At 55.5% G+C, this 21,306-nt stretch overlaps 8 protein-coding genes across 8 annotated transcripts; 4 read left to right on the top strand and 4 right to left on the bottom strand.

Moving 5' to 3' along the window:
• Positions 1-127: 127 nt before the first annotated feature.
• Positions 128-2,128, bottom strand: C8Q71DRAFT_793555 (uncharacterized protein; the record flags this gene model as incomplete). Its single annotated transcript, XM_047925477.1, has 5 exons — positions 128-279; positions 376-847; positions 915-1,014; positions 1,072-1,327; positions 1,492-2,128. The coding sequence occupies 5 exons, from the start codon at positions 2,126-2,128 to the stop codon at positions 128-130; spliced, it is 1,617 nt and encodes a 538-aa protein (XP_047784700.1).
• Positions 2,129-2,783: 655 nt separating this feature from the next.
• C8Q71DRAFT_793520 (P-loop containing nucleoside triphosphate hydrolase protein) lies at positions 2,784-6,825 on the top strand (the record flags this gene model as incomplete). Its single annotated transcript, XM_047925476.1, has 8 exons — positions 2,784-2,800; positions 3,514-3,579; positions 4,455-4,704; positions 4,757-4,843; positions 4,892-5,590; positions 5,648-6,092; positions 6,164-6,496; positions 6,686-6,825. The coding sequence occupies 8 exons, from the start codon at positions 2,784-2,786 to the stop codon at positions 6,823-6,825; spliced, it is 2,037 nt and encodes a 678-aa protein (XP_047784701.1).
• Positions 6,826-9,569: 2,744 nt separating this feature from the next.
• Positions 9,570-11,822, top strand: C8Q71DRAFT_730428 (cystathionine gamma-synthase). The gene is made up of 13 exons (XM_047922095.1): positions 9,570-9,762; positions 9,815-9,954; positions 10,006-10,053; positions 10,119-10,303; positions 10,358-10,382; positions 10,451-10,550; positions 10,605-10,681; positions 10,913-11,062; positions 11,122-11,256; positions 11,309-11,362; positions 11,415-11,525; positions 11,586-11,701; positions 11,767-11,822. Exons 1-12 carry the CDS (start codon positions 9,627-9,629, stop codon positions 11,646-11,648), a joined length of 1,224 nt encoding a protein of 407 aa, XP_047784702.1. The 5' UTR covers positions 9,570-9,626; the 3' UTR covers positions 11,649-11,701; positions 11,767-11,822.
• Positions 11,823-11,992: 170 nt separating this feature from the next.
• Positions 11,993-13,593, top strand: C8Q71DRAFT_18139 (uncharacterized protein). Its single transcript, XM_047916811.1, has 11 exons — positions 11,993-12,121; positions 12,169-12,206; positions 12,259-12,304; positions 12,358-12,389; positions 12,448-12,456; positions 12,506-12,548; positions 12,604-12,682; positions 12,737-12,821; positions 12,873-12,946; positions 12,995-13,091; positions 13,149-13,593. The coding sequence occupies exons 1-11, from the start codon at positions 12,091-12,093 to the stop codon at positions 13,464-13,466; spliced, it is 852 nt and encodes a 283-aa protein (XP_047784703.1). The 5' UTR covers positions 11,993-12,090; the 3' UTR covers positions 13,467-13,593.
• Positions 13,359-15,213, bottom strand: C8Q71DRAFT_865199 (uncharacterized protein; the record flags this gene model as incomplete). Its single annotated transcript, XM_047928272.1, has 7 exons — positions 13,359-14,035; positions 14,098-14,508; positions 14,567-14,665; positions 14,727-14,848; positions 14,897-15,049; positions 15,108-15,128; positions 15,190-15,213. The coding sequence occupies 7 exons, from the start codon at positions 15,211-15,213 to the stop codon at positions 13,720-13,722; spliced, it is 1,146 nt and encodes a 381-aa protein (XP_047784704.1). The 3' UTR covers positions 13,359-13,719.
• Positions 15,214-15,484: 271 nt separating this feature from the next.
• On the top strand, positions 15,485-16,732 carry C8Q71DRAFT_793556 (Golgi apparatus membrane protein TVP38; the record flags this gene model as incomplete). The annotated part of the gene is made up of 7 exons (XM_047925478.1): positions 15,485-15,589; positions 15,660-15,810; positions 15,867-16,075; positions 16,135-16,215; positions 16,271-16,406; positions 16,471-16,534; positions 16,591-16,732. 7 exons carry the CDS (start codon positions 15,485-15,487, stop codon positions 16,730-16,732), a joined length of 888 nt encoding a protein of 295 aa, XP_047784705.1.
• A 180-nt stretch (positions 16,733-16,912) lies between these two features.
• C8Q71DRAFT_825993 (uncharacterized protein) lies at positions 16,913-18,298 on the bottom strand (the record flags this gene model as incomplete). Its single annotated transcript, XM_047926291.1, has 3 exons — positions 18,044-18,298; positions 17,742-17,988; positions 16,913-17,694 (listed from the first exon to the last, which is right to left on the bottom strand). The coding sequence occupies exons 1-3, from the start codon at positions 18,209-18,211 to the stop codon at positions 16,913-16,915; spliced, it is 1,197 nt and encodes a 398-aa protein (XP_047784706.1). The 5' UTR covers positions 18,212-18,298.
• A 445-nt stretch (positions 18,299-18,743) lies between these two features.
• On the bottom strand, positions 18,744-21,090 carry C8Q71DRAFT_852419 (glycosyltransferase family 57 protein; the record flags this gene model as incomplete). The annotated part of the gene is made up of 12 exons (XM_047926829.1): positions 18,744-19,047; positions 19,104-19,179; positions 19,234-19,331; positions 19,386-19,522; positions 19,583-19,728; positions 19,785-20,037; positions 20,092-20,163; positions 20,218-20,371; positions 20,423-20,600; positions 20,655-20,670; positions 20,730-20,808; positions 20,864-21,090. 12 exons carry the CDS (start codon positions 21,088-21,090, stop codon positions 18,744-18,746), a joined length of 1,740 nt encoding a protein of 579 aa, XP_047784707.1.
• Between the last annotated feature and the right edge of the window lie 216 nt (positions 21,091-21,306).

Below are 21,306 nucleotides of genomic sequence, written 5' to 3' on the forward strand. Positions count from 1 at the left end.
CCTTGGTCGACCCGTGGGAATCGGGACTTAGAGAATTCGCGCGTTCGCCTCTATATACAATGCACACAACAAGGTCCGTTGGTTCGAGTTGAACGTGTTGATTAGCAGCGACGCATGTACGTAAGGTTCATTCGTCTTCGTAGACGAAGTCAGCAGCATCCATATCGAGCGCAACGTCCTCCGCTGTCTCGAGTGACATGAGGGCTTGAGGCTCCAAATCGTCGTCTTCATCGCCTGACTCCTCCTCAGATTCATCCTCGCGCAAACCACCCTCAGGATCTCCGCCGTTGGGTTGTGGCTGCACGTTTGCAGCGTTGAGAGGGTCTCTGCCAGCTGCTGCATCTCCAGGTGGCTGGACATGAGTAGCGTTTGCACCGCCGCGATGATCGACGCCGGCAAGTGCGGTGTCCACTGGTGGCCGGACATGCGTAGCCGAGACTCCTTCCTCCGAGTCGTCGCTGGCACCATGAACGTGAGCGTATGCGCCGCCAATGAGGGGTATTGCTTTGCAGCGCTGTTTGAGCTTTGCGAGTGAGGTATTGAACTCGCCGAGAGGCTCCGAGAGGCGCTGAAGGCCGATGGTGAGTGAGTCTGCAACCACCGGGTTAGAGTCTGACCCGTCGTCGATCTCGCGGCCAGGATTGTACTGGTAGACTTCGTAGCGGCGAAGAGACGCCATGAGATAGCCTATATCCCTCTCAAGATTGGGTGTGGTGTGCTTCGTCCCCTGCTTTGCGCCCAGGGTGGTGTTGATCTCGGTCGCGAGGCGGCGTAGAATGTCGATGCAGGGTGAGATCATCGCCAGCCACTCCCATGAAGCGGCTGGACCGTGTGCCTTGTATATGGTCTACAAAGATGATTATGTAGATGAGTACCACTTTGCGAGAGTAGCTGATTCGCGGAACGTGACTGACCTTGATCCAGAAGTTGAAATGCTCCTGCATCAGGTCGACCTCGACCCAAGCATTGGGCTTGCCTGTCGGATTCACTAACCAATTTTGCAGAACGACATTCCTGTGGAAATCTGTAAGACGGTGGCGGTTATTAGTAAGCAGACAAACCGGACTGTACCGTAGTGGCTCAGGCCAGACATGTGTGATGTTGTGTAGGACGAACAATACCTCCTGCGCGTATTTCGTGCGCCCGCAGCCGCGGTAGTAGAGTGCGAGAATCTTGAACACGAGCACCAGCCGGCCTGAGTCGCCGCATTTGACGGTATCTGTGAGGAGGCGCAGGATCAACGCGTCGCGGAAGAGAAGGATGGCATTTTCGAAGACCATATCACCCTCGGTGAGCTGGCGCGACGACAGATTCGGGATGTCCGCGTCTGATTGATGCTGCGCAGCACCCTATTTGTGATGATACAAGGTGAGCAAGTGAATGAAAATTGGTCTGAAATACGCACCTGAGCCTCGCTTATGGTGGTATTCCCTCCACTCCGACTCGCCGATCGCATCGCCTCTGCCCGCTGATTGTCCGGCCCCATGGAACGCAGCTCAGCGGCGCGAGCAGTGCGCATGCGATCAACGCGTTTGCCATCAGTGAACTGCGCGACGATCTCCCCGGCATGGAACTTCAACACCTCAAAGGTGACATTGGCAGCATAATCAGCGAGATCTTCGCAGCGGCTGACGAGTTCGAGACAATGCAAGACCCGCGCATAGAGTGAGATGAATATGAGATTGCGGGACTCACGGAATGGCGGCATGGAGGTAATAGTGATTGGCGTGCGATCGAGGACGTTGTTATGGAAGGCGAGTGAACCAGGGTTGCGAGGACTAGGATTAGAGCCGTAGAACAGCTCCATGAAGCCGTGGGTGGCAGCCATCTTGTAGTGGAAGATACCGGGGATGACGACTGCCCAGAGATAGGAATTGGAGAAGCTGTCGTGGCCCGCACGATTCCTCGCGAGTGCGCGTAGACGGGCAATTGATAGCTGGTCGCCAGCAATGAGCTTCACGGTCTCCTGGAAATCATCCGAGCCCATCTCGAGGCCAACTTCGGAGAAGATCGTCTCAGTGACCTCCGCATTACCAATGATGGTGGACTCATCTATCTTCATGGTCGGCAATGGGAAGATCTCAGTGCGATGAAGAGGAATTCGTTGATCGTATGCGCCCGGCGCCATATCTTCAACTTGCTTGCGAAATCGCGAGAAGCCTGGACCTCCGTAATTGATGATGATGGAGAGAACCGTGCGCTGGAGAAGATCCGTGAATGCACGGTTCTCGCTATGCGTCATGAGGATGTCGTTTCGGGAGAGGTTTGGTGCGTGAGTGAGGGAGGCGATGTAGTCGGACGCGAGCATGTCGTCAGGATGCGCGTCGAAGAGCTCGAAGGCAGTGGCGCACGTCCCATTTTGAAGGGTAGACTTGTCGCCAATAGTGGGCTCCGCGAGGCGAAAGAACATGTTGATGTTGTCGTACACAAAAGCGAGGATACGCGTAGATGCCTTTACACGTGCAGCGTGTCGACACGCATCTGAGAGGCGCTTGAGTAGACCGATCACGACGCGCTTCTTCTCCGCGTGTTGGCGACCTTGCCCTTGTTGCGTCTCTGTGCGTAGGTCATTCAACCTGCCACGTAGCTCTGCGTCTGCGTTTGTCTGTTCACCGGAGTATCTCGGTGCTTCATTGAGGTCGGCGTCACCAACCACTTCATCAAACATTGCCCACATCGCATCCGAGTCCTCGTTAGGATCAGAAAAGCCGCCGTTCGCAGGCGGCGCGGATTCCTCCACTGGGCTTCCTAATGGCTGTGTCGAGGGTAAAGGTCCCTGCTTAATGGCCTCCTCATCGGTGTCTGTCGTCCCTAGATGGTTAGGATTGGGCTGACATGCTGCCGGTGAGTCCAAGTCCTCCTGCAGGACGGGTTCATGCCGCGTACGCGCTGTGTCTGTGGGCTGGGGATCATCTTCCCATTCTTCTTGCGCGAGTGGTAGTGCAGCATTCGAGGTTGATTCTGACTCTGCTCGCTCGGGAGCATGTCTCTGCATACGTGGGGTAGTCATCCATGTGGCAGCTGGCAAGTCCGATTCCGACGAATCTGGGTCAGAGTCGGAACTCGACTCATTGAGATTGAGGAGCGCAACGGTGGCTTCTTGGATGGGAGGTACGGGAAGCGAAGTGTCACTGGTGGTACTAGTCAGGGCATGTGTATCGAGCATGCCGTCCTTCATGTTTGCCGTGATGGTGCTGTAGCTGCTACACACCCCGAGATGGGACAACAGCTCAATCATCTGGCGCTGGGACCCAGACGCATACGCGTACAGTCCAAAGACATGCCTCGCGTAGTTGTTCTTTTGGCTTCTGGCACCAAGTCCGATGAGCAGGCTGTTGGTGAGGTACTGAACAATACGATTGATTATCTGTCATGACGGAATATCTGATCACGTACATTCTGTTGGCGTGTCTGCCAGTTTCGTGAAGATTTACGACGCTGCCGTGCAGTACTACTGAATGATTCTAGGACTTGGACAACGGTAGGACACTGCTCGTCAAGTTTGTCCTTCAGATTTGCGAGCCTGAAGCCCAGGGCAAAGTCTTGGTCAACGGTTCGTTCTTGCGTCCGTAAGAAGCCGTCTTTCGTAGCCCTCCGACCTTCACGGGCCACAATCCGACTGACATATCCCACAGCCCATTCGTGAACTGCCTCGCGGCCGGTTGTGCTGTTCTCTGAGGAAACCCACAAGTTCAGGATCCGGTGAACTCGGGCAGTGTCCGCAAAGAGGCCCCAGTACCGCTCTCGCCCTTGCTGGTGGGCAGGATCCGAGATGAACTCGAGGAGATCACCAAAAGGTGTGTCTGTGTCTCGAAGTATCTGCAAAATTGACTGACATGTCTGCCTCCGCGCCTCCGCTTTCTCAGCCTCGGCTGCCTCCTCCCGAGCCTTGCGATCTCGACGCCTTGCCGTGTTTGCCTTCCGCAGGCGATCTTCACGAGTCCGGATAGGTGAGGTGGGTAGCATTGAAGGATCTGATGACAAGGTACGTTCTTCAACCGGGTCAACCTCACTGACTTCAGGTGACATCTGCAGGAGGCCCGGCAGGTCCAGCAACGACGGAAGGGGTGGCTCATCTCCTATTGCCCTTGGCGGGGAAGACGGCGGGGTGGTTAGCGGTGACTCTAGAGGTGGAGATGACGGTGGGAGCACGTTGTCCATGGCTTGCAGACGGCCCTGGCGTAGGCACAGAGAAGTGGTCGTAGGTGCAACGGCACCCTCTAATATTTGAAAGAAACTGGGCTACGATCGGTGTGGCTGGCACGATCGAGCTGGCCGCGACGCCAGCGGTCCCGCTTTTCTGTCTTGAACCCCTTCACTCTTGACTTTGCATCACTTGCTCACCGTCAAACTCCTTGACAGCTGTCAGCCATGCCCAATGGACCAGCCTCCCAACATGCATGGAAGCTCCGGGATGCCCATCGACGATCAGATCTGAGCTTCTTGCGTCCAAGACCTCGCATGACAACCGCGCAAGTGGACGAGCTAGTGCGACTCATGAAGGACGCATACAAATGGGAGAACGGCCCACGGCCATTCCAGATGGAAGGTATTCGAGCGCAAATTGAGGGCATTGACACCATGATCCAAGCACCCACGGGCTCGGGAAAGACGGCAATCGCAGCAGGCCCTCATTTGTGGCCCGCCAACCAAGGCAAGGTCACGATCATGGTCAGTCCTCTGCTTGCACTCGAAGAGGAGATGGTACGTCCACGCAATCCGCCGGCTCAGCCACTGCTAATAGTGTGTATGGTAGGTCGGGACGTTCAAGACCGATTTTAACCTCACAGCTGTCGCGGTCAACAGTCAGTGTAACTTCGCCCAGATGAGGCAGAACATCAGAGTGAGTGCTCCATTCTCTTGCATCGATGACTGACTGAGCTGCCCGCAGGGGATCCTCCGCGGTGAATACCGGATTATCCTCATATCGCCCGAGATGTTGCAGTCACAAATGTTCAAGACGCAAGTCCTGCGCAACCAGCGCTTCTCTTCACGCGTGCTCAGTGTCATCTTGGATGAGGCGCACTGCCTTTCACACTGGGGCTCAGACTTCCGTAAACACTACAACAGCCTCGGAACCATTCGCGCGTTCCTTCGGCCTGGGACGCCTATCATTGCTCTAACAGCGACCCTCACGGCACGTGTCCGGCGAGACTTGCACACCAAGCTTCACTTCCCGAAGTTGGGAAGTAAATTTGTGAATGTCGGGAACGATCGCCCAAACGTGTCGATCATTGTCCGTGCGTGCGAACATCCGCAGAACACATACGCTGACCTCGACTTCATACTCCCTACAACGATTACGACAGCACAAGACATTCCGAAGACATACCTTTATGTTGAGAAGATCGAAACGGGAAACGAGATCATTGACCATCTGGAGACGGTCCTCAAACAACGCAACCCAGCACTAGCAAACGCGGGCTTCATCCGCCCGTTTAACGCCACAATGTCGCCAGAGTATCGCCGCGCGGCAATGAGTGCATTCCGCAGTAGCGGCGCAGCCCCAGATTCCGAGACGACCAACGTAGACGACACACGATGGAGCGGGCCAATCCGCATCCTGGTTTGTACTGATGCGGCGGGCATGGTAAGTCTTAGAATAATGTGCTTCAACTCGAAGATCACTGACTGACGTATGCTGTAGGGCTGTAATGTAGCTGACGTCGATCTTGTCGTTCAGTGGAAGCTGCCAGCGAAGCTTTCAAACTTTGTTCAACGCGCTGGCCGTGCCGCCCGAGGGCGAAACCGGACAGGCCTTGCGGTGCTCCTCGTCGAACGCTCTGCCTACAACAACGTCATTCAGCAGCTATCCACTGTGACAGCCGGTAGTACTACCGCACCGCCTACCCAGCAAAGCGGAAACAAACGGACGAAAGGACGAGGTCGGGCGAAGGCTGGTCACCCAAAGGGCAACAAGGAACATGCCATACGGCACGGGCTTGAGCGGGGCACTAGCCTGGGCGACACAGATGGTCCGCTTGAAGAACGCGACCAGCCCCATCTCGATCTTGAAGCACAAGATGAAGGCCTTTTAGCCTTCGTGCAGAGCACCCACTGCCGGCGTCGAGTTTGGAGGGAGATATATGATTGTACACTGATCGGTGAGAGATCCTACATTCGAGCATTATACGAAGACTGACAATGAGTGAACTTCTCCTAGCCCAGCCAGAACTTAGCGTGCCGTGTTGCGACATCTGCGACCCATCCCTCTTTGATCGCGCACGACCTCCGCGGCTCCCACGCACTCGAAAGAGCCGTTCGCAGAAGGAAGGGCTCCCGGACACCAACGTCCAAGATACGTTGGAGAATTGGCGGGAAGAGGTACTCACGCGCGACCACAGCAATGCGTTCTTTGCCGCCAGCGGACTCCTTGACGATGATATGATTACTCGCCTCGCATCCGCTGGGCCTATCCCCCGTGCACGCTTCAAAGCGATGCTTGATGGCTGGTTCTGGGGAGATCTATATGAGAACGAGCTCTGCGATGTTCTGTGTTCCCTTGAAATCCGCTTCATAGCCAAGCCAAAGGCTGCGTCAGCCAGGCAACCAGCTGCTCAGCTCCAAGCAGGTGTATCTGCAGAGTCTGGGCCTCAGGAGAGTACTAGTATCACTCAGGTGCGTAGAGCCGACCCATATTGCGAAGACGTGGCTAATGATCTGTCACACAATCATCCTGCGGCAGCCTCCCGCAGAGACCACAAGGAAGAGGACCCGCGCGAGCGATCAGACTGGCACGTCACCGCGCAGCGAACATGCTATGGATTCAGCCCCTGCTGCGAAACGACCACATACAAACACCCTGGTACGTCTCAGACCGTTTGAATGCAGGCGTTTTGAATGCGACATCATCCACTGTCCGCAGGTCACCCACAGCGTCAATTTGACAACCGCACCGCCTCTGGCCATCCCAGCAGGACGTGCTCCTCCGCTTTGGCCTGCTCCGCCGTCTACACCGACACAGCCTGGCAGCATACAGCTCCCCACACCTATGACATATGCTTATCACTCACCAACTCCGTATGATGGACCTCGAGTCCCTGACATGATGCTCGCTGTACCACACGCCATACCCCACCAATTCGCTCCCACTTTCCCTTCAGCGGTCTCACCACCATCCCATTATACGAACAACATCACTCATGGTGCCGGTCCATCAATTCGACACGCACCTCCTCAATCCGCGCACTTCAACTCGCCCGCACCGGGCACGCGGCCAGGCCTCCCGCTACCAATCCCGCCCCCATATTGGCCGCATAGTTCCAATGCCGGTCCCAGCGCTCCAAGCGGTCCGGCGGCCGCACCGTCGAGGTCGTTCACGTTCCAGTCTCAGCTTACGACAGAGAACTTCATGGAGGTGAGGGAGCAGGCGGCGCGACAGCGCGCGAGAGGTGCTCGGGGAGCGAGAGCCGCGGCGAGGGCGAGGCGAGGCGGGAATCCTGGTTGATATCTGAATAGCATATGTTTACTTGTCGAAATCGAGAGTCGTTCCTATCCGAGATGCTGTAGATGTGCGATGCAGCGCGAGGCTCACCACCCTTGTCCTAGAGGAGGGTGCGCGATTTCACTAAGTCCCGATTCCCACGGGTCGACCAAGGTAAACGGCGCCCAATCCGCCCAGTCCTTAGAGGCGCTTGTCTCCTTTTCACACTCCGTCTCCTTTCCTGGACATGAACGATTACCAAAAAGAGGAGTGCACAAAAGGGGACAAGCGCCTCTAAGGACAGAGGCGCTTGTCTCCTTTTCACACTCCGTCTCCTTTCCTGGACATGAACGATTACCAAAAAGAGGAGTGCACAAAAGGGGACAAGCGCCTCTAAGGACTGGCTTGCGAGTCTACATCCGTGGTAATACTCTCGGCAGCAGGGTGCCCTGACTAGCCCACGATACATCCTCTGGCTTCTCTTTGACTCACCGTTCCTTGACGCTCTCCGGTTCAAAGCTTGATAGTCGACAGCATCCCACTCTTGCATTAGTCTGTCTCAATATCCCTGGCAAACACTGGCCAACGCCTTTGGCGGAGTTACGTAAGCAGGTCCATCTCCGAAACACGCGTTCAGATCTCTCGCGCGCGACGCGTCGGACGCGTCGCGCTCCTCATTTGCTTGCTGCTTCCCTCTCTTGAGCTCTTCATTGCATATACCGTAGCCGACTCCAATCAATGCAAAGCCCCGTGTCTGAAGGGGCTTATACACACTCATTCACCTCGTTCAGCTCCCCTGGAGGGATCGCTTTTTGCCGCGACATCACCTCGAAAACTCTACCATGGGACCCCCACGACTACCAGCTCGAAGGAGCTTGTAAAGCACTCGACGGCGTCGACGTGCTCGCAATCACACCAACTGGATCAGGGAAAACCGGATTTCTCTTGATTTACATGCTTGTAGCTCAAGCCTTAGCGAAGGACCGGGAGCTGTGTCCGAAGGAGCTGCGTAGTCGCTCCAGAGCGGACCCGTGTATGGTTGTGGTCTGCCCGACGAAGGCTCTTGAGTAAGATATGGTGAGTGGCACTACACTCCTCTGCGGAAATCATGGCTCAGATCAGAACAGCAGTCCAAGTTCGAGGCCACCGGCCTTACAACTGTGGTCATCAATGCCGACACCACTCGAGCGAAAGGCGTGAACACTGACCCTTGGCAAAGGGCGCGATCGAACACGGCTGTTATCCTGCTCTCCCCGGAGCAGCTATCTACGTCGGGATTCCGAGGTCTGGTCAATGACAAGACGTTTACCGGTCGTCTCATGGCGCTCAACGTCGCCGAGGCGCACCTACTCTGCAGCTGGGGCAACCAGTTTCGCACGACATTCAAAAACATCGGCCACGTTCGTGTACACTCCGGTCATCATCGCGTTAACTGCGACGATCTGCACCGGTCCTCAGATGGACTCGGTCTGCCGGTTCTCGGGCCTGCACGAGGGTGAGTGTCACCTCATTCGCCGTTCTAATGCACGCTACGACATGCGCTGGCTCTTCCGCACGAGTCGGTTTGGGTTGTACGCATACTAGTCTCCCATAGGCAGACCGCAAATACGACCTTTTTGGAGGGGAGGAGGACGGTCGTTACGCATACTACAGGTGTCTGCGATACCCTCGGTGGCGCAAACGCCGGATATACCGGCGGAGGAGTCTGCCAATTGACAGGAGGCATCATGGGTATGTATGGTCCTGGGAAGTAGGCTGATATTGTGGCTACCGGTGTCAGTTCGTGGGGGACACCATGAACACCGTGCGCGTACGCGGGTGGTGGTGAAGTCATAATAGGTCTGTACCAGCCTTCTGCCGGAGGGGGAGGTGGGCTGTAGGTTGGGAAATTATGATCATGGGAAGGATTTCGGTGCATCTTGTGTTTCGCCGTGAACTGAGTGTAGACGTAGAGCGAGAAATCATATCATATTCAATGTGCAGTCTGCCTCATACAAGGCTACAGTACGACCGATAATATCTGAGATGGATCTGGGATCAGCCACCGGCATTCTTGCCGTGCCGTGCCGCAGCCACTGGCATCGTCCGGCCATCACAGAATGGGTCCTCAAGGGGCTTGGCCAGTATGGAGGGCGCGTTTTGAAGCAGACCCTAATACGACCGTCCTCCTCCCCTCCAAAAAGGTCGTATTTGCGGTCTGCCTATGGGAGACTACTCTTGCATACGAGTCGACATGGCACCCAAAGCTGCACCAAAGTTGACTGGCACTGAGCTCGTTCACGGCGATGACGAGCTAGTTCATGGCAGAGAAGTAGCTGCGTCCATCTCGGTCACAACGAGTGAGTCTCACCCATGTTGCTATACAAGCGAGGGGCACTGACATCTGGCCAGCCTTCAGGGCCCCCTTGCCTCCGGACAACACCCCTCTTAACCTAGACAACATGGACTTGCGCAACCCGGAGAGGCACGTCTACTCTCGCTATACCCAAGATGTCAGTACGCGTGCGGAAAGGGTCCTTAGCAAAATCAACGTAAGGGTCACCTTACCCGCTCCCAAGCTCAAGCTGATAGACCATGTCTAGGGTGGATTTGCGTTGACGTATGCGTCTGGCCTAGCGGCTTCGTATGCAGTAAGTGTGCCCCCGGATGGGATGTTGACTAACTGCTCGAAGCCTTGTTCACCTTTTTCCCAAAGGCGTTAGTTCACTTCCACCCAAAGCGCATCGCAATTACAGGCGGGTATCATGGATGTCATAACACCATTGAGGTGTACAAGCGTAGCCGAGGCGGCGACCTTCCCCTCATCGGCTTAGACGATGACTACCAACCGGGTGACCTCTGCTGGCTCGAAACGCCTCTGAACCCCACCGGCGAAGCACGGCAAGTTACACACTCATGCTCGCCACGCGGTTCTATACTGAACGTCCTGATCAGAGATATCAAGTATTATGCCGAAAAAGTACGGACTTTGAGCACCGGCCAAAGGTGGTTCCTCGGACTAGTGCTGATCTTGTCTGACATTCGCAGGCACATGCTGCTGGCGCAAAAATGCTAGTGGATTCGACGTTCGCCCCACCTCCCTTGCAGTACCCATTCAAATGGGGCGCGGACATGGTTATGCACAGTGGTAGGTCGCAAACTTGCTTGGGATCCACTAACGTCGCTGAGATTGATCCCCCAGGAACGAAGTACTTTGGCGGACACTCGGATCTGCTATGCGGTGTTCTCGTCGTGCCAACCGAGGCCGAATGGAAAACGGTGAGTTCGATTTACGTGATACGATCGATCACGCTGCCGGGCTTTCGCCCTGGATTCCATCGCGCGGAGGATTATCCTCCCCGCCGCCCGGTGTATGTTGGTACTGTATTGACAACCAGGGCTAGCGTGATCGAAGCTTCTTCGAGTGTGCCCGTATGCAACGTCGCCCGCATCATATCTTTGGCCCGTCTGTCTAAGACATCCCGCTGACATGCCTTATAATGTCGACAGCTATGGACGCAGCGCACCTTCCTTGGGTCTATGATGGGGTCCCTCGAGTCGTGGCTGCTCCTGCGCTCCCTCCGTACGCTGCACCTCCGCGTACCGCGCCAGTCGGAAAATGCTAAGGGGCTGGCTCGCTGGTTGAGCCAGGCTGCTGGTGTAAGTCATCTCGTGCGCACGCTGGAACCGAGCTCTCTGACGCCTTTCTCTGGTCATAGGGCAGAGCTTTTGACGGGATCCCTGCCGGTGTCATCGACACTGTTTGGCACTCGAGTCTGCAGGGCAAGGACAGCCGAGGATTTGAGCCGAGTGCTCAGTTGGAAGGCGGATGGAATCCGACGTTTGCTATTCTGGTCGGTCATTGTTGACTCCTCTACTCGACACCATACTCACGTTGAGCTTCAGTTGAAGAATCCAGAGTATGCTCGTTTACTTCCACATTCATTGGAATTCTTCGTCGTAAGTATATACGACCCATGGGGTGTGTGGCTCACACTAATAGCCTCGACAGCCTGCGACAAGTCTAGGAGGCGTCGAGTCTCTCATAGAGCAGCGTAGCACAGTTGATCCTGGAGCGGACCCTAGATTGGTTCGTATCAGCTGCGGCGTCGAAGACCTTGAGGTACGTATACACATATAGCCATCAGCTGTCTGCGCTCATCGACCACGGATATCATACCAGGATATGAAGACCGACTTGAGGCGAGCGTTCCAAGCAATCGTGAAGCCTAAGGCGAGGCTTTGAAGGCAGCATATACTCAGTATCTCTAGCCAATGTACCTATATGATGTAGCATAGGTGCGTGCATGTCTCAAGTGCCTCGTCTTCTGTGTTGGTAACTGACGTACAGTGTTGATACTCAGATGTGATGTGCTAACGCTCAACCAATTGTTCCAACAATTCATGATGCTTTTACGGAGACATTGCTGAAGCTTCACGGCAACACAGTTCTGAGTGGTCTCATGGCGTATGGTCTATGCCTGGTTTACGGCGTAGAAGCGGGGGATGTCTCGTTCATGCGACACTTGCCATTCTGGGAGCCTTGGTGACACCTGGTGAACCAAGCACCATGGCTTCGTCAGGCGTGCCGTCGCAGCTTCGCCCTTCTTGTCTCTGACCCCCATCTCCCTCCGTTCTCGACCCTGTTCGTCTTTGTTTCGTCCTCAAGCAACGCGTTCGGTGTGAATATGGCTGCTGAGAGACGCGTCTACTTCGGCAGTAAGCCATCGTCTCACTGCTCGAGTTCGCTGTCTGACGCACAGCAGAGATGCCGAACGACATTGACGAAGATGACTTGCGCAAAGTGAGCACGTTCAGTTAGATCGACTGAATAGCGAACAACGATGTCTCCTCAGCACCTCTCTATCTACGGACCAATAGTAGACTTGACGTTGAGGACAGGTAGGCACCGCCCACATGTTTATTCGCATGTCCGAATCGCGCATACAATCCAGGCTTCGCGATCGTAAAGTTCGAATCAGACAAGGTAGGCGACTGGTCGTCATCATGCGCCAACGGACCGCTAAGTGTGGTGTGCACGACAGGATGCCCTGGTACGTTGGTATACTCTATGAAGAACTGGATGATGTACATGGCAGGTAGGACGTTGTCTCCGTGCTAGCTAAGCGTCGCTTTCTGGGGGCCGGTGAGCGTCATGGTGACGTCTCGGTAGAGGCAAACTAAACGCGTCCCCTCTCAAGAACTTCACGTCTCGTTGTACGTTCCTCGCACAAAACTGCGGGACGTCGAACATCCTCCGGCTCGCGAACCGCGTGGTCGGTAAGCAGAAATACCAAAGCATTGCGCCGTGCTGGATGTGACTCCGTTCGTCAGGCAAGCGTTGCGAGAATACTCGGCATCCGTTGATAGCAGGAACACGGTGGCGATCACGTACCTCAACAGGGAAATATGCTGGCAGGCAAATCTGACTTACTTGAGCTCGGTTGTGTATCGCTGACAGTGCCTTTAGCAATTGAAAGATTTTGCACGGAGCGCTGGCCGTGTCGCCTACTGCGAGATCGGTAAAATGGGTAGACGTGTTGGGTGAGTAGGGCGATTGACAGCGAGAACAGCGTCTGAAACGGACGACAGGTTCGTCAAGTACGAGACCAAGCAAGAGGCGGACAACGCCATTGACCAACTGGACGGCAAGGAATTGATGAATTGTCGTGTGCGCATCGTTTCGCTGGTCAGTGTGCATTTTAGGGTTACGGGGGCTGTCACTCATTCAAAGGCGATTTACCAGGATGAATATGCCACTCGCGTCCGTGAAACCGAACCTCTGCTGCAGGCTGGTAGGATGCGGTCGCCCGCAGCACAGTCTACAGTGAAGCAAGAGCGAATATCACCCCATGGCACTCGCGTCGCGCGCCGCGAGGACAGTCGTGGAAGGAGCCCCGCAAGGCGCATCACTTGTCGTTCGGGTGACCCTAGAACAGATAGGGACATGCAGATAGCGTTCGAGGAGCAAGTCGATCCTGTGGAACCTGGCGAACTGGCCGAGAATAACAAAGAGAACGAGACACCGGGCACCGGCAACGTCGAGGCCTCCCCTGTATGGTAGTGAGACTGCCATGGCGGTATGGATCCTGGCAGTGCTTACGGGACACGATACTTCATGGACGATATGCGGATCAGAAGGCCGCACAAACTGTACGTGTTCATGAAACCGCAGGCGAAGAGGTTCCCGATTTCTATGGGGTCGCCTCCCTTTCCTTCAATCATGTTTTTTATTTTGCGATTGTCCATTTACGTGTTCTTCTGTGGAGGAAAGTTTCATGTCTCGTACCATGGCGTACATACGCTCTGCGTGCTGTCTACTTTTTGCTCTTGTAGAACTCGAGAAATGCAATCTTGTCTTCCCAGCCGAATCCGACTCGTTTCATCTTGCCGATCTGCGCAATGAGCGATGCGCATGCCTCTGTGAGGTAGTCGTCGTGTTTGCCTTCTGCGAGGAACTCACTCGCAAGGAACGAGCCTGAGCTGGGCGACTCCGACGGCGCAAGGAGGCGGATGGACATCGTGAATGGCACTAGGGATGTCGTGAGAGAGAATAGGTGCGGTATTGGATTCAACGCGTTTGACGGTATTGAGTGGGTCATCGTCGGCGAGAGCGCAGCCGGAGGGTCATAGCTGGTGAAGTCGTGCATACAGTGAGTACGACTCGACAATAGTCAGCCGCATAAGCTACTCACCGAACACACATCACGAAGACCTTGAACTTCGTCACTGGGACAGAAACGCCTTTGAAGAGCTCCGCGAATCTCAACAGACCACGGCCATTGCTCGTGGTGCACTCTGGGAACACGACTACCGGGCGGTCGGCGTTGCTCCTGATCTCTTCCAAAGACTTGATGCCTGGTGTACCAGGCTGGACAGCCTCTGGAACGTTCCCGATAGCGTGCAAGATACCGAAGAGCGATACTTGCTTGAATCCAGCGATGGACACGCGCGGGGTCGGTGCACGAGCGGTTGGGGAGGAGATAGCTGCAGACCCTGTACCTGTACGTCGTCCGGGAGTACGGGTGATGGGTGACGAGACACGAGCGGTAGGCTCTGGGAAATCAGAGGCCGAGTACACTGGTAGCACAAATATCGGATTGAATCTAACCAGTCAGTAGGGTGAGATGATGCTGCATAGCGTGAGTCAACGTGAAGGCACACCGGAATGCTAACCATAGGACTTCGATGGTCGAAACCCAGTTCGACACGATGATGTCGCCTGCACCTGGGCTCCATCGCTCAGGTGCTTTGGCTCCCCGTCTGCGAAGTAGTAGCATCTCAGTGGTTGCTCCGATTGTCGTGAAAAAGCTGGAGTACACACCCTCTTTTACGAGTCACCGACTCAACAGGTATCCAGGGCAGTCCAAGTATCAGAAGCACTAGACGCGCAAGGATCGCCGTAGACAACCCCGTCACAATTCTGTGCAGGGGCGGGACTGGTTTCTGGTCTCATGAGTTCGAGCACAATTCGTATGCGAGGAGACGACTCACGAGGGCAGCGCAAAGTCCTTCCACCAACACGGCATACAGCCCGCCCAGGACCAGCACGAGCAATGTCCGTACTGCACCAATGACATAGCCGAATGGTAGCGCAATGGCCGTGAGTGTCTCGCTATCCGTGGGCGGGACGGGTTTCAGAAATGGCTGCAGAGGATACAATGAGTCGTCGTTAGAAAGCGAGCTGTACTGCGAGGCTACCTACCTGGATGCCTGTTCCAGGATCCTAGTGGTCATGCGATGTTAGTTCCAGAACGACGGTGATGCATCTGCGAAGAATGGCGCACCCGAAATGCCGAGAACTTCTCCATGGCCTCTTGCTGGTGTCCTCCCACTACACCCTTCGGTTCACAGACGTTTCCTGGATTCTCTCCCAAGCAGACAGCAGGTTTCCCGCAGATGGGCCGACGGAGCGAGCTTGCAGTATGATACTTGAAATAGACCTGGTGGACGCTCGTGACGCCGCCGCAGCGATGATGGACAGCAGCGTGTACCCTCCCGGTTCCTCCCAGGGCACTCACTCCCACCTACTCACGTCTTCCTTCGAGTTGAACTCGTTGAGCGGCAAGCAGGAAACAGACGATGGCACCGCAAAGTGGTTACAGCGTGAGCTGGGCGCTCGCGGCGTTCAAACACTACGGCTATGCTGCCTTCAGGCGGTATCGGCAGTTGGGCATTCGCGGGAAGGCGAGTCTTATGTATGGGATGTGCTCTCGTGTACGTAGCTGAACTGCAGGATGGTTCTCTGGAATCAAAGATCTTTCTACTTTGTTCCCTAGCCATATACATTGCCATCCCGACTACGTTCATTGTCGTCGGACCGGGGCGCATCGGCCAGGCGCTGTATGACCTCGCTCAGAAGATCAGTCACTTGTGGTACGGTTCCTTGATCCTTCTCAGCGTACTAGGTTTGTCCTGTTGTATATGAAAGTCTGCGTTTGATATAACTAATCCGCACATACAGTGGTCATCTCGTTCCCTCCTTGCATCGGGCACTCGACCGTGTGCACGCTATGCGGCTTTGCATACGGCTTGAAGGGCTTCCCTCTCGCAGCCGGCGGGTCATTGTTAGGCTCCGCCCTCTGCTTCACCGTCCTGCGATTTCTTTTCAGTCGGAAACTCCACCAATGGTCAGCCTCCAATGAGAAATGGCAGGCCCTCGAGATCGTCGTTGTACGTATCTTCCTGTTCATCCCATGCCGCGAAACAGTTGCTCATGGGACCTCTGCTAGGACGCGAAGGGCCTGCCGCTGATCACGCTCATCCGCGCGTCACCATTCCCGCCATGGGTGTACTCAAATGCGCTGTTCGCTGTGGGTCTCATGACCAACGCTCGATGACTGACGACAGCTCATGAACACTCGACAGTCTATCAGGGCAGTCGCTCTCTGGCAATTCTGTATCGCGACGTTCGCGACGTTCCCAAAGGTCGCGCTGCTGGTCTTCGTAGGCTCGCGTCTCGCGGCGCTGTCTGACGGCGAGACTCGAAACCATATGGATACGTGTACGTTTACCACTGTCATCACGAGGAGCGTTGCTGATAGAGGTACTCATGCTGTATTTCGTAGCCACCAAGTGGCTGAACGTAGGTCTCTCCGTCGGCGGCCTGCTGCTAGGGATGACAGCTAGCGTGTACGTACTAGCGTTCCAATCCGTGGATAGGCTTTCTCATGAGCCCTTTGATACAGCATCGTCTACCGCGCAATGCAAGCGGAGATCCGCCGCCTCCAGGGAGTCTCTCCGGACGTAGAGGAGCTGGCTGCCGAGGCCATCGAGGAAGCTGTCGAAGACGCGGAGGAGGGTGCACCCCTTCTTGGACACCCGCGATAGACACAGCATCCAGAGCTCGCTAGACTTCCGACTTTGTGTACTTAGAATGAACCTGTGCACTGTCTGTATGAATAAGGTATGATGGCGGACAATGGATACATAATGGAGGAAGGCAGTCAGTCCCGTGCGATATATGATGTCTACAGAATGCGCGATCCAGATGTCCCAATACATAGTAAATCAGTAGTAGTGCAAGAAAAGCAGCGACAAGCTGGCACCAATGAGGAACATCAGGATCCACTTCCTGCTGTCCCGTGCTCTCCGCCTCGCCTCCTTCAGCTGGACGTTGCCCTTCTCGACCATCGACGCGGTGGCGATGGCGTCTTCGTAGAGCTGCTCCGTCTGCTCCGTCTGCCGCGTTAGCTGCGTGACGAGTTCCGCCTGCAGCGCGCTGATCTCGAACAGGCGCGACTCCGCCTGCTGCACGGATGCGAGTGTGTCCTGCACGGACTGCAGGATGTTCGCGTTCTCCGTCTCGAACTGCATGATCTGCGACTGCGTGAGTTCGAGCTCCTCCTCGTCCGTGTCGTCGAGGAGGTCATCCGGCAGCGACGACGGGCCCGGCTTGATGGTAGCCGCGGAGCCGTACGCGTCGTTCGACCCGATGCTCGCGGCGAAGCTCGACGCGAGGTTCGACGCGCCGCCAAGCCAGCTGCCGCTCGCCGAGGATTCTGTGGGCGAGGGCTTCGACGAGGACATGTCCATGTACATCGCCTCGCGCGTCGCTCCCGAGCCGAGCGTCCGTGTGCGCTCCAGCTGCCGCTTCATCCGCTCCTCCTGCATCTCCTTGAGGGACTGGCTGGCGTCTGCCAGTCGCCGGCTGAGGTACCATGTTATGCTGGAGTGGTGCGCGGCAATGAAGTCGGAGGCTGCGGTGGAGTCATCTTGCCGCAGACGTGCGGGCAGTAATCGAGTGAGAGGGTTCTTGCGGCTTGCTACCAGCTCCGCACGGCCTGGAGGTACTATGTCCAGCACCCGCATCACGGAGTTGTCACCAATATTGACTTACGTTTCTCTACCACCTCAAGCTCTTTCACCCGTTCCGAGCACCTCGAGAGGATGACTCTGGCTTGCAGGTCAATCTGGTCCCGCTCCGCGTCCGTGAGATACTTGATATTCGACCAAGACTGGTCTGCCGAGCCAAGGTCTATCGTTCGTGGGGACTGCCGCGATATGGGCCCATGCCGAGGGTCGACGTTCAGGTATGCCTTTCGTATGGACGAAGCCATGCGCGCCAGTGAGTTGATGTGGTTCAGCTTGTGCGCGCGATGAGCCACATAAACCGCAGGACAGATGAAGTTCATTGCATACCACAGAGTAGGCATCATTCAGGTACTGCCTGTTGAGCAGCTCGTCACCCTCGCGTTGTCCGTCTGCGGAGGCGCGTTTCGATCTCTTGCGTCGTTTCGGGTCAGGGAATACATTCTCCTTTTCCTTGAGTAGCTGGCGGAATTCCGAGGTACGCGACGTCGCTGGCATCTAGCAAGAGAACGGGGCAAATAGTATGGCGCAGGATAGGCCAGGCGAAGTGCGGTATGTACTCGGTGAGCGCGCGTTGCGGGGGTTGTGGCTGCCAGTCGTACATCATTCCGACGATCGAAGGTGTCGACCACGTGGCCGGCTCAGCGACCATATAAAAGGACGCGTCTTGTGCTCACGCACTTTATTCGTTCACCACAACGTTGCCCTACGCCTATACAAGACCGTCCGCCGCGACCCGTCTTGTGCAAAGGCCTCTTCGTCGTGGGAGAGGAAACAAAACGTCCTTGTTTGAGGTGGGCGGTGTTTCTTCACACCACCGCCTGCCATAGTTTGTGACGCACAAACGCCTACTTCGGTAAAAACTTACGTTCGGTAGACAACGTATACACAGACCAGTAGTCATAATATCACACAACAGTGTACCTTCTCCCAGGTGATGGGATGTACTTGAATGTATATGACTCAAACATCCGTGCAGAAACCTCTACCCTATGACCCAAACAGCGCAATGGTATCATTGTCTCCACCATCAGTACTGCTGCCGTATATAAATGACAGACAGTCGCAAGAACGCCCATACAAGACCAACCGCACAGTACACGCTCGTCAGCATCAATGGCAAGAACTCTAAGGCACTCATCCCCGGCTCTAGCTTGTCGCTTTTCACGGCCTCGACCTGCACCTCAGCGTTAGCGCCAGGCGACGGCGAGGCGGAGCTTTGGCTGCTGGTCAACATCGGGAAGAGCGTGACGAAGAGCTGGAGGACAGGGAAGCCTGCGAGGTAGAGCTTCTCGAGACTGTCGATGATGACGAAGGGCAGAGACCTCGGGAACCTGTGTTGGGACAAGCATGAGTGACCTGCTGGATTTTGAGCTGTCGTCGCACGTACTCGTAAACTCGACTGTGGAGGGGAGCGAAAGCAAACACCGCCCAGAGTGCTGAATAGACAACCTTGACGAGGGTCTCTGTGCACGGACATGAGTCATGAGCCAGTCGAGGCACAAGCACAAGAGGCGCACCTGCTGGAGTGAACAGCAGTGGGAACAGCGAGAACACGCCAGCCACGGAGGCTATCATGAATGTCCGGAAATATGCATGGTTGTCAGCTGCCATCAGACTGTCCGTTGGTGAGCCGTCTGCAGCGCACTGAACAGTCTGAACACAACCATACCTGAGGGGTACGAGGACGAGTAGGATAGCCTTCTCGTGGACGTGCCAGCCGAACATGAAGGATGTCCAGCCGCAGAGGGTGAGAGCGGTCACGAACGACTTGTACGTGGGCGCGCGCCAGAGCTTTACCAAGTAAATCTACAAAGGTGCGGCCTGGTAAATCATTCCGGGATCTCCGAAGAACTCAGACGTGCTCACCGTTTGGAAAGCAATCGTGATGATGAAAGTATGGATGGGCTTTACGTTCGGAAGAACAGCGAAGACGGTGTCGCCAACGAACCCGCGGGATGTCGACGCGACTCCCGCGTCGTTGACCGACATGGCCAACGCGCCGCGCTTTACCACTGTGACCAACAAATTCGGCATCAGTATCTCACTGCAACATTCCCCATCTACCCACCTTTCAACAGCACACGGTCCGCTGCGGTGACCAGGGCCCAGACGTTCGGTGCCCAGTATGCGTGGTTCAACCCTCGCGTGAATGGAAACAGTCGGCTTAGTAGCTGTGGGAGCTGGCCCATTAGAAGAAACGGGCCGAGCGAGACGAGGAAAACACCGATGACGGCGTTGGCGAGGGAGATGAAGCGCGTAGGAAGGAGGGCGCCAGAAGGCGAAAGGCAGAAGGAGCGCAGGAGGTAGATGAAGTATGCCGGCTATATCAACTAGTCAGCCTTCGGAGGACGATGGAGGGCATTCGAGGAGCATACGGCAAGATACATGTAGATGTGCTTGAAGTTGAGGAGGACAGCAAAGAGGAAGCCGCTTGCTAGTTTGTTATCCTAGATAGTGTTAGTTCGAAGCATCGTTGACCTGACTAGATGCTCTGAATGTACCTCACGAGCCATAAGGATAGACCAAAGCAAAATCCCGTACATGAAGCCATTGTACTGGAAGTGTATATGGTCTACGATGAGGAAGCCCGGGTGCAGAAATAGTGACGCGGATATGATTCTCTGCGTAGTAGGGTTGACCGCTCCTCTTACAAACCTGGTCGAATGTCAGCTAGACTGTGGCACAGGATTGTGACATAGTGAGTACCTCAGGAGGACCGCGCCGAGGACGAGCTCTGTCAAGATGACGGTACTTCGCTGATACGCGACGACAGACCATGCGTCGTAGTTCAGGTTGTTCAAGTCAACTATGCGCGGGTCAATGAAGTATGCCGGGATCGACATGAGCTTCTCGAAGTAGGCGAAGAATGGTGGGTAGTCGAGTGCTGCCAGGAAACCGCTTTACGACCGAAGCTTTCATGATTTTGCATGGCACTCACTCCATTCTGATGTGGTCTAGTACATCCCAATCGGTTACACAAGATATATTCGACGTACGCGAGAGGCAGACATACATCATAGTACCATTTGGATATCGGAAGCGTGTGCGTGACGGCGAGCCAATTCCGGTGCACCTCGAAGTCAGTCGACCTGCTACGAGTCGATCATATCAGAGAATACCTTGCAACGAAGGCCACCTGGCACTCACTATGCTGGGAAGAGGAGCAGTTTCAGACACGTCGAGGCTATGAGGATATCCCATTCGGATGGCTCCAGACGCAGCCGCGAGCTCCATTGGCGAACAAAGGACTCAGGCTTCTTCTCCACAGATTTGGTCTCTTCATTCTCTGGTATTGGTTCGGGGTGGCCTGATTGCATCTCGGGGAAGGCGCGACTTGAGGGCGATGAGGGCGTCGTCGCGCGAACACGCTGCATCTTGCGATGGCGAGTTACAAGTCGTAGGTTGTCCCCGAAAAGAAACTGCAGTCCCAGGCGTGCTGCCGAGAATATGGCAAGACAGGGAAGGGGATGGTCACAGAAGGTAAGTAGGACTGTCGCGGTCGTGGCATCCGCCACACCGGTAACGGGGTCGATCGTGTTTACACGCAGGACACGCATCTGAGATCTCTCCCCGCGTCAGCGAGGAGTCCG

The sequence above is a fragment of the Rhodofomes roseus genome (assembly GCF_022264815.1).
Source record: "Rhodofomes roseus strain CIRM-BRFM 1785 chromosome Unknown C8Q71scaffold_1, whole genome shotgun sequence".
Lineage (NCBI taxonomy): Eukaryota > Fungi > Basidiomycota > Agaricomycetes > Polyporales > Fomitopsidaceae > Rhodofomes > Rhodofomes roseus.

What these genes read in the sequence shown, in the direction of transcription:
- C8Q71DRAFT_730428 (XM_047922095.1), top strand. Translation starts at nt 9,627, where the DNA reads ATGGGAGACTACTCTTGCATACGAGTCGACATGGCACCCAAAGCTGCA. An exon ending in AACCCCACCGGCGAAGCACG is followed by an intron (nt 10,304 to 10,357) that starts GCAAGTTACACA and finishes CGTCCTGATCAG; the next exon opens with AGATATCAAGTATTATGCCG. An exon ending in GGTTGAGCCAGGCTGCTGGT is followed by an intron (nt 11,063 to 11,121) that starts GTAAGTCATCTC and finishes CTCTGGTCATAG; the next exon opens with GGCAGAGCTTTTGACGGGAT.
- C8Q71DRAFT_18139 (XM_047916811.1), top strand. Translation starts at nt 12,091, where the DNA reads ATGGCTGCTGAGAGACGCGTCTACTTCGGCA. An exon ending in GAGACGCGTCTACTTCGGCA is followed by an intron (nt 12,122 to 12,168) that starts GTAAGCCATCGT and finishes GACGCACAGCAG; the next exon opens with AGATGCCGAACGACATTGAC. An exon ending in GCGTCGCTTTCTGGGGGCCG is followed by an intron (nt 12,549 to 12,603) that starts GTGAGCGTCATG and finishes TCCCCTCTCAAG; the next exon opens with AACTTCACGTCTCGTTGTAC.